General features: G+C 37.8%; 1 protein-coding gene across 3 annotated transcripts; it reads left to right on the top strand.

The window, feature by feature from the left end:
- Nucleotides 1-182: 182 nt before the first annotated feature.
- On the top strand, nucleotides 183-7,751 carry LOC128625249 (E3 ubiquitin/ISG15 ligase TRIM25-like). 3 transcript variants are annotated; one of them, XM_053653453.1, is made up of 6 exons: nucleotides 183-436; nucleotides 1,794-2,383; nucleotides 3,037-3,132; nucleotides 4,007-4,240; nucleotides 4,347-4,506; nucleotides 6,804-7,751. In XM_053653453.1, exons 2-5 carry the CDS (start codon nucleotides 1,796-1,798, stop codon nucleotides 4,497-4,499), a joined length of 1,071 nt encoding a protein of 356 aa, XP_053509428.1. In that variant the 5' UTR covers nucleotides 183-436; nucleotides 1,794-1,795; the 3' UTR covers nucleotides 4,500-4,506; nucleotides 6,804-7,751. The 3 variants fall into 3 exon arrangements, with proteins under 3 accessions (XP_053509428.1, XP_053509421.1, XP_053509436.1); XM_053653446.1 differs by lacking the exon at nucleotides 6,804-7,751 and having other exon boundaries at nucleotides 4,347-4,787; XM_053653461.1 differs by lacking the exons at nucleotides 183-436; nucleotides 6,804-7,751 and adding an exon at nucleotides 458-673 and having other exon boundaries at nucleotides 4,347-4,787.
- Nucleotides 7,752-10,628: the final 2,877 nt, after the last annotated feature.

Consider the following 10,628-nt stretch of genomic DNA (forward strand, 5'->3'; position numbering starts at 1 on the left):
AAAATTCTAATTCTAAATCATTGACTCCCTTCCATACAGACAGCAATACACAATGACTTCATAAAATTCTAATTCTAATTCTAAATCATTGACTCCCTTCCATATAGACAGCAATACACAATGACTTATAAAATTCTAATTCTAAATCATTGACTCCCTTCCATACAGACAGCAATACACAATGACTTCATAAAATTCTAACTCTAAATTCTTGATGATTCCTACCAGTCAGTGGTAAGGCTGCATCGGTCTTTCGCTCTGCTCAACAAAGGGCAAACTGCCTGCGTGTCAACACGGACTGCAGGGTGAAACTTTTCCACGACCGTCCTCCGGTTTGCTTGTTGTCCAGAAAAGCTGAAAAGACTCACGCAGCCCAGCCAGGAGACGCCAAATTGTCGTGGAAATTACCCAACACTCGCAGACTCATCCTCTGAAGGTAAAAAAAGGTTTATTACAGAAAGATGGTTAATGCAGGATAGAATAAAGCAGAATAGAATAATGAGAGCGCTCTAGAGCGCTTGTGCTGAACCACTACTATACATATGAAACGCAGAGCATGACACACTTGTGTGTACCGATAAGAAGCAGATTGAGGCAGTTCAAACAGGCTTTGTTTCAGGATCTTAGAAGATGTGCAGACGAACCTTGAACAGAAGAACATGTTTGTGTCTCTGTAAGCAGATAAGTATTCTGTACTGATCTAAATAATATGACGTGGCCTTCTTAGGCGTTATCCTCAGATGACCATGAACAGAACAAGAACAAAATTATTACAAAGTAAAAATGAATAATTTCCCTCACAGAGCCATGACAAATTAATTTACCTTCTGATAAAATAAATGTAATATTTTCAGTTAATTTTACAGACTGCATGCAAAAAACAATAACCGTTAACCTGTTCCACCTTGCAAACAAATACAATAAACATCAGTGTTCAGTTTTTGAAGTCTGCTCCTCTTAAATATGTTTAAAGCTACACTATTAGACACTTTCCACTGTCATGGTTCTGGACTGAAGCCAGTTCTCAAACCGCTCTGTGTATATTGTGTATATATCTGAATAATCTGATATAGGATGTGATTGCTGAGTTCATTTACCCGTCAGATGCAAAATGCTTTAGTTCAATGGTGTTCATTAGGGTTCCCCCAATCAGGATTTTAACAGCCGATACCGATTTCTTGTCATCTTGATCGACCGAAACCGATCCAGATACCAATCTTTTTTTTGTTGTTGTTCAAGCTTTAATCAGGAGGTCTGTCATAAACAGTTAAATGTAAGTTCTCTGCTCATGGTCACTGTTAAATGAATTAAAAGAATAGCAATGACAAATACCGTTGGTTAATTGATAAATAAAACAGCATAAAATGTTTATTTTAAAATATTTAAACAATAGAATCATAATTAAAAGTAGACTAATATGAAAATTATCCATATTAGGAAAAAGAAAGCTAATAGCCTTCCACGGAGATAGCTAACTAAGCGTAATGTCAAATTGATATTAAATGCAACCCATAGTAATTAAACATTATTTCATGTATCATTTTATTTATGATAAGGAGTCTTTATTGGTCATGTATACATTACAGCACAGTGAAATTTATTTTTTCCGAGCACAGGGTCAGCCATGATACAGCGTCCCTGGAGCAGAGAGGGTTAAGGGCCTTGCTCAAGGGCCCAAAAGTGGCAGCTTGCCACTCACTTTTGTGAGATACTGTATGTTTTAATTGACTGGGAAGACATACAAGCTTAATTCTTTTTTTTTTGTCTTCTTTTTATTTTTTAATCTCAAACAGAGATGGCCTCCAATTCGTCCATTATCCCACTGCTTCTTCCAGAAGATGAGCTATTGTGCCCTATCTGCCAGATGCTCCTGAAGAATCCTGTGACTATACCATGTGGGCACAACTTTTGCATGACCTGCATCAGCAAACACTGGAAATTAGCCTTTGCATCCATTTTCTGCCCCTACTGCCGCAGAGAGTTCCCCTCAAAGCCAGTGCCAATGACCAACACTGTTCTCTGTGCAATCATGGAGTATGTTGGGAAGGTGTTTCCAACGTCTGAGATTGTCTTGGTTCCAGATGAAAAACCTATCTGTAACATCTGTGAGGAAGGAAGGGAGCTATCAGCAGTCAAGACCTGTGTGACATGCCTGGCTAGCTTTTGCAGTGTGCACGCCACATCCCATATGAATAGCCAAGTGCTAGCCAAACACTGCCTGTGCACACCGGTTTCAGACATCAAGGATCTGCTGTGTAAGAAGCACAGCAAAGGGCTTGAAGTGTTCTGCATGAACCATGGGGCTGCCATCTGTTGGCAGTGTACAGCAAAGCACCCCAAGTGCAACATGCGCTCAGTGGAAGAAATGAGGACAGACTGGAAGGTGAGCTGACATATTAGTAGCATAAATAGTGTTGATAAACCAAACTGCTTAGAATTTGGCTTAATTACTGGGTACTAGGAGCCGTTTCACAGAGCATCTGGTTGAGAGGCAGGTATTGGGACGAAAAAAAAAAGTTGCATGAGCAGTCAGATATAACGCCTGCAAGACCAATATTCAGCATGAACATGCGTTGCTGTGCAATGCATTTGCAGAATCCTTAGTAACTGCCTGATCAAGATTACAGGGGCTAAAATTTTCTACTGCTTTTCAATATTTTTGGGATAATTTGCTACTTTGTTACATGTATATTTTAGAACTAACAAAATTGATCATAGACAGGTACAAACAAAAATAATAACTGCGTGAGAAACTTACAGCTATGACAGAATTCACAAACCAAGCTGACAGTGCTGGCATTTGAAATGAAAAGGAATTCATATAATAATAAAAAAAAACATAAATCATACATTTAAAATAATATATTGATTGAATTCTTGTTACTGGTATTTGCAAACAGTACTTTTTAAATCTTGTGTTTTGCATGCACCACTTGTCATTTTGTTTAGTTCATTTGAAAAAAAAATCAGCTCCATTCAAGTTTATGGTTTATTTGTTCATTATAACATACTTGCTGTTATAACCCATTCATTCAGGCTGCAATCGAGCCAGTGGCAACAGAAGCTCAGGACAGAAAGAAGGCCACTAGTGAACTCTTGGAAGCTCTGAATACTATGTCAGAGGGTATAAAGGTAAGATCATACTTGGTCAAGTAAATTTGATTAATTGGGTGATTAAGTAACTAAGGGAGCAACTACTTTTTCACACAAGGCCAGTTAGCCAGCACCTCATAGTCATCATATTATCCAGACATACTAATTGGGACTCAGGATTAAAGCTTTAGTATGTAATCTAAAAAAAATTATTAAATGCATATACAGGTGCATTTAAAAAATTTGAATATCGTGGAAAAGTTTTTAAAATTTTTTTTGTAATTTTATTAAAGAAGTGGAACTTTCATATATTCTAGATTCATTACACATAAAGTGAAATATTGCAAGCCTTTTTTGTTTTAATGTTGATGATTATGGCTTACGGCTCATGGAAATCAAAAATTCGGCCATAAGCTGTAACCATAAAGATTAAAACAAAAGAAAAAGGCTTGAAATATTTCACTTTATGTGTAATATAATCTAGAATATATGAAAGTTCCACTTTTTTAATTAAATTATGGGGAAAAAAATACTTTTCCACGATATTCAATTTTTTTGAGATACACCTGTATGTGTCTGAGATTAACAGCTTTACTTAGCGTGATGAAACTGGTTATTTTATTTACAGTGTTCACCCTCTTGAACTTTTTCACATTTTGAATGTAATTGTATTACAATAAAGAAAGTATTTTGCACCTTCAAATGTTAGACAGACTGTGTAAACCAAATGTAGGTGAGGTCCTAATCTGTCCTACTAAATGTACAGCTTGACTTAAAATATTTGTATGATTTGTTATCTGAAATGCTAATTGACATGAATCATTCCAGGTTGTATAAAATCCTTTTCACTCACCTTACTAGCTTTTATTTTATTGATTTTATTTATATATCTTCAACATGCCGTTATCCTCAGAATGCTGCAGTAAAGATGACTGAAGATATGCAGCTCTGCTTTGAAGCACTGATGAACACCATTAACCATGCCCAGAACAGAGCCATATCCTTTATAGAAGCCGAGAAGATGGAGGCTCTCCAAAAAACAGAAAAGCAGAAGGAACGGTTGGATGATCATTTGCTTTCCATATCACTGCTCATGGATAAGATTGATGAGTGCATAAACAATGATTCGTACTTCAACTTTCTTCTGGTTAGTATGTGACTATAGTTTTTGTTGAAAAAAAGCTCCAAATAAGCAAAAGCCCTCAAAAAGAAAAAATCTATGCCAAATTAACTATGTTGTGCCCTTCTTATAGCCTCTACCACTACTGCCTGCAGAGGTTGGTCAACTGCAGGATGTTCAACTGGATGGTCAAGCTGTGGAGAGGATGATATTAGATATTCAACAACTTAACAGTAGTCTGGAATCTCAGCTCAACACCATGCTGCAGAGAAGAGAGGAAATATGAGAGAAAGGCAAGGCAACTGTAGGGTCCTGAACAATTAATCTAGTTCAAGCATGCAGCTAGCTGGCCAGGACCAGAATGTACAATTGAAAGATTTGGAAAAAAGCTTTCTCTGTTATTCCACTAGGGGGCAAAATAGGCCAATAACCTATGGGACATACACTCTGCTACTGATAGAATATACTAATGATATGTAATTCTTTAACTAAATAAAAAAATATATGCTTTTACAAAAACAAGTTTAGTGGTTTCACAGCAATTTGGGTTAACATATATATTAGAGAGAGAGAGAGAGAGAAATTTGCAGCATGAACATGCACCTGAAACATCTGCAGGAATTGCATGATACAATCATGTCAACATGGACCAAAATCTTAAAGGAATGTTTCCAACACCTTGTGGAATACATGAATTGAGGCTGCTTTGAAAGCAAAGAGAAGCCCTACCCAGTATTAGTATAGTGTTCCTAATAAAGTGCTTTGTGAGTGTATATTCAGATTTTTCACCACATCCCAAACATATTCTACTGGCTTCAGATCTGGTGACTGGGAAAGTCATTGAAGAACATTGAACTTATTGTCATGTTCATGAAACCAGTTTGAGACGACTTTTGCTTTGTGACATTGTGCATTATCATGCTGGATGTAGCCATTAGAAGATGGTTAAGTTGTGGTCATGAAGGCATGCACATGGTCAGCAACAATACTAAAATAGGCAGTGGTATTCAAGTGATGATTGGTATTAATAAGACCAAAGCATGCCAAGAAAGCATTCCTCACAACATTACACCACCTCCACCAGCCTGGAATGTTGACAAAAGGCATGTTGGGTCCATGGATTCATGCTGTTGGTGCCAAATTGTGACCAATCTGTGTGCCTGTGTCCACTGCAGCCTCAGCTTTCTGTTCTTGGCTGACATATATTATATATATATATATATTAAATATTAAATATTAAATATATATTAAATATATATATATAATTATATATATATATATATAATTATATATATATATATATAATTATATATATATATATATATATATATATATATATATATATATATAATTATATATATATATATATAATTATATATATATAATTATATATATATATATATATATATATATATATATATATATATATATATATATATATATATATATATATATATATATATATATATATATATAAAAATATAAAAATATAATTACAGATATGACTTTAGACAACTTCACAGTTCTCACCGGCCACAGCAAACAACGCAGCAACCTCTTGAAATGTAAGTTTTAATATGGTGATGTTACAAACCCGGTCTAGGTCGGGCCGCAACATACAAAAAAAAGAAAAAGAAAAAGAAAAAAGAAAAGGGTTGGCGAGACCAAGATTGTGTTTGTTTTGTTTTTATTCTCCAAACGGAGCACCTTTTATATACACAGTGGTTTTATTCTTTAGAAGCCGGCCAGGCCAAAATAATAAACAAAAATTCCCTCTAACTTACCAAAGAAAACTAACTACACTACAAGAAAAGAAAACAAAAATACACCATCTTCCCTCACTCCCTAGCTAACGCAAAACCAGGAGAAAAGAAGAATCAACACAAATGGCGCCGACTTCCTACTAACCACTCCTAACCGCGCACTATTTACAGACGTGACTATTAGTGTTAATTAACAAAAGTAATATGTACATATATATATACACAAGGGTATCACATGAATCGTGAACGGGGCAGATCATAAAGTCAAAACAGGCATAAGGTCATACACAGGCGAAAAGCACTTCTCTTTCTCAACACACAACACAATGGCAATGATCTGCCCTGGGATGGAGACTGACGAGGCTTAAGTACACTTCCAGAAGCGTGCAGGCAACCAATCCTGTCACACAAGGCCGGAGCAGGCATGGACAAGACGTGATCGTCCAGTAGCAAGCCGGAACGTGACGCATGCAGAAGGCGGGGCCTAGAGAGGGGGGAGGAGACAAAAGAAAACCCAGCCCACCACCAACATAGACACACAAAAGGCACATAGAGCAAACAGAAATACATTGGATAACGTAACAGGTGATACAATAGCTGTGATTGTATTTGATGTTAAAGCTCAGTCGTTAATGTTCTCTGGTAGTGTCTGAAAAGTTATGAGTGTAAAGTCCAAACATACCAGTTCTGGAACAAGCGCACAAGCTTGTTTACCCCTGAGGATTACTAAAATCTTTCTAAATAAATGCTGCCCATTTCAGTGGGTAAAATGTTAAGCTTTCATATTATTTAAATTATCAACTTATTCATTCTTTTCTGGCATACAGATTCCAGCGGAGTGACCTTTGATCCAGTCACTGCTAGTGCATCTGTGATTCTCTCTGAGGATGACCTGGCTGTCACAGTGAAACATAGTGGGTTACTTACCTGGAAAGACTACCAAGTCAACAAGGAGATAGGCTTCAGGGTTCTGTGCTCTCAAGAGTTTAGCAGTGGGCAGCACTACTGGGAGGTTCAGACACCGGAGGACGAAGACAGCACCTGGGCCATGGGTGTGATGTACAAAAATAGTCACAACCATTACCAGAGCTTGGGCCAAGACAGCAGCTCCTGGTGTGTCAGGTGGCAGAACAAAGCGGAAGACAAGGATAATGACAAGATGGCTAACAATATGGAAGGAACAAAAGATGGTGAAGTAATATTACCAAACTCACTGGCTAAGGAAGGTGCCATAAAACTCAAGGTGCCCAATCTGGAATCAAAGAAAAATAAATTGGAAGCATACCTGAAAGATGATAAGAGCCATGAAGGTCTTCCACAGGACAAGAACAAAAGAGAAAGAAACCAAGCTCTGATGGAAGATGTAGCAGAAGGAGAAGAAAAAGTGTCTGATTTAACAGAGGAGAACAAATGCACTTTAACAACTATGCAGGAGGACAAAAATATCCCAAAACAGTCAGGCACTGGATTCTTTGCCTCCCATCAGCAGGAGAGGAACCTGATCTCCCAGAAGCCCCCTAGGAAGATTGGTGTGTTGTTGGACTTTGACAGAGGGTGGTTGTCGTTTTTCTTGGTGTCTAACTCTAAAGTCAAGCTCTGCTACAGGTTTCAGGCCCTGTTTTCTGCTCCTCTCTGCCCCACCATATGGCTAAGAGATCCAGAGAGCACAATGATTATTAGCAAATGACTCAAAACAACACTGCAGTAGTGCCAGCTGCAAGGAATGTATATTTCTAATGTGTTGTTGTTTCTATAGTAACAATTTACTCAATCACATGTATGGTGTCTGTTCCACGTCAACAGATTTAAAAAAATTAAAAAAACTTGTGTAATTGTTAATAGTGAAGTTTTCTGTGATGTTTATTTAGCATGGACGGAATCTAGTGTCAGCACAATGTCAGTGTTAATCAAAGATGACAACAAAAGAAGTTGTACCTTTAAGTTTGCCGACACAGAAAAGACAGACAGAGGGCTTTGTGCTTGTTGACACACTGCATGTTTTGTCTTAAAGTTAAGAGAGAGAATCGTGGTAAAATAATACTAACATACTGCAATGGGTCATTATTGTGATTATTAAATAATCACTTGATTTTGACTACTCTATACTCATCAGCCAAAGTTAATCGATTTTGTGATGCATATAGAGACAGGCCATGTAAATCACTACAATAAAATGAATCAACTCAAAACCAAAATGCCAGTCTGTGGCAGCAGGGGCATTGTTGAACATCAGCTGCAGATGGAGGGGAGGGTGGGGGAACCAGTAGTACAATGGTGCTTGAAAGTTTGTGAACCTTTTTCACACAAGTCCTCAAAATAGATAAAGAGAACCCAATGAATCAAATGTATCAAAAATATTATACTTGGTCATTTATTTATTGATGAAAGTGATCCAATATTACATATGTGAGTGGCAAAAGTATGTGAACCTCTAGGATTAGCAGTTAATTTGAAGGTGAAATTAGAGTCCGGTGTTTTCAATCAATGGGATGACAATCAGTGAGCGCTCTGTTTTATTTAAAGAACACCCTGTTTTATCAACGTTTGATCTTCACAACACATTTGTGGAAGTGTATCATGCCATGAACAAAGGGGATTTCTGAGGAACTCAGAAAAAGAGTTGTTGGTGCTCCTGGGGCTGGAAAAGGTTACAAAACCATCTCTAAAGAATTTGGACTCAATCAGACAGATTGTGTATAAATGGAGGAATATCAAGACCATTGTTACCCTCCCCAGAAGTAGTCGACCAACAAATATCACTCCAAGAGCAAGACATTTAATAGTCAGCAAGGTCACAAGGGACCCCGTGGTAATTTCTAAGCAATAAAGGCCACAAATGAGTCCACGATCTGGAGAACACTGAACAACAATGGTGTGCATGGCAGGGTTGCAAGGAGAAAGCCACTGCTCTCCAAAAAGAACATTGATACTGGTCTGCATTTGCTAGAGATTATGTGGACAAGCCAGAAGGCTATTGGAAAAATGATTTGTGGACGGATATGACCAAAATAAAACTTTTTGGTTTCAATGAGAAGCATTATGTTTGGAGAAAGGAAAACACTGCATTCCGGCATAAGAACCCATCTATGAAACAGGGTGGTGGTAGTAGTATCATGGCTTTAGCCTGTTTTGCTGCATCTGGGCCTGGATGGCTTGCCATCATTGATAGAACAATGAATTCTGAAGTATACCAGTAAATTCTAAAGGAAACTGTCAAAACATCTGTCTGTAAATTGAACATCAAAAGAAAGTGGGTCATGCAGCAAGACAACGACCCTAAGCACACAAGTCGTTCTACCAAACAATGGTTAAAGAGGAATAAAGTTAATGTTTTGGAATGGCCAAGTCAATGTCCTGACCTTAGTCCAACAGAAATGTCGTGGAAGGATCTGAAGCAAGCAGTTCATGTGAGAAAACCCACCAACATCCCAGATTTGAAGCGGTTCTGTACTAAGGAATGCGTAAAAAATTCCTCCAATCCGATGTGCAGGACTGATCAACAGTTACCGGAAACGTTTAGCTGCAGTTATTGCTGCACAAGGTGGTCACACCAGATACTGAAAGCAAAGGTTCACATACTTTTGCCACTCACAGATATGTAATATTGGATCATTTTCCTCAATAAATAAATGACCAAGTACAATATTTTTGTCTCATTTGTTTAATTGGGTTCTCTTTGTCTACTTTTAGGACTTGTGTGAAAATCTGATGATGTTTTAGGTCATATTTATTCAGAAATCTAGAAAATTCTAAAGGGTTCAAAAACTTTCAAGCACCACCATATATATGTGTATGACAGCCAACAGTATGGTCGCAATAAAGCTCGAAAATATTTCGCCTGATACACGTTACACTACACACACACAGTGGAAAATATTACCTTCTAAAGACAAATAAAAAGTTAAACTCACAGAGACATCGTCGACTCCAGAGTAATATGTGTATTCTCGTCAAGGCCAGGAAGAGGAAACGCCAATGATAACAGTGTTACATGCAATTATATAGTTCACTGCATAGGGCTAGTGCAGAGGTTCTCATCCCAGGAGGAGCGGAGAGATCAGAAGAGGGGGCGCAAATTTTATTTTATTAATTTTTTTTTTTTTTAAAAAACAAACACAGACAGGGCATCATTTGGGTACTCTGTGTATTTTATTGCTTTTCAGATAGAACGTGCATAAATGAAAAACCCTGCGTTCCCTCTCCCTCTGTATTTTCTTTTTGCTGGGGAGAGGCGGAGCTTAGCCTGCCTTTTATCTAGCTGCAGTGCAGACGTGTTGCCACCTTAGTGACTTTTCAGACCCCTTTAGCTACTGTTTTTTGTTTTGCAGAAGAAAAAAAAAGTGCCCAACAACAAATCTAGCGACTTTTTGGACAAACCTTAACAACTTTCCAAATGTCACCAGTACTGTCCTGCAAGCATGAGGTCTTGCTTTCCCACTGCACTCGCACCTCTCTCTGCGTCTGCTCTGTTCAGTGAGTGTCTGAGAGCCGGAGCAGCACATCCCGCTGATCGCACGGCAGCTGACACAGACATGAATGTAAAAAGAAGCAAGCGCAGGTGTCCCACTGATTGATTTAACAATGTCATGGATAACAAGACGCGTCCTTCGTCCCAATTTACATCATTCATATGCGAATGTTTTTAGAATGCA

Source organism: Ictalurus furcatus, chromosome 2 (genome assembly GCF_023375685.1).
Source record: "Ictalurus furcatus strain D&B chromosome 2, Billie_1.0, whole genome shotgun sequence".
Classification (NCBI taxonomy): domain Eukaryota; kingdom Metazoa; phylum Chordata; class Actinopteri; order Siluriformes; family Ictaluridae; genus Ictalurus; species Ictalurus furcatus.

Bases quoted from the DNA above. Each gene is read 5' to 3' on its own strand.
- LOC128625249 (XM_053653453.1), top strand. From the start codon at position 1,796: ATGGCCTCCAATTCGTCCATTATCCCACTGCTTCTTCCAGAAGATGAG. The intron at 3,133-4,006 runs GTAAGATCATAC...CGTTATCCTCAG, and splicing joins CTATGTCAGAGGGTATAAAG to AATGCTGCAGTAAAGATGAC. The intron at 4,241-4,346 runs GTTAGTATGTGA...CCCTTCTTATAG, and splicing joins CGTACTTCAACTTTCTTCTG to CCTCTACCACTACTGCCTGC.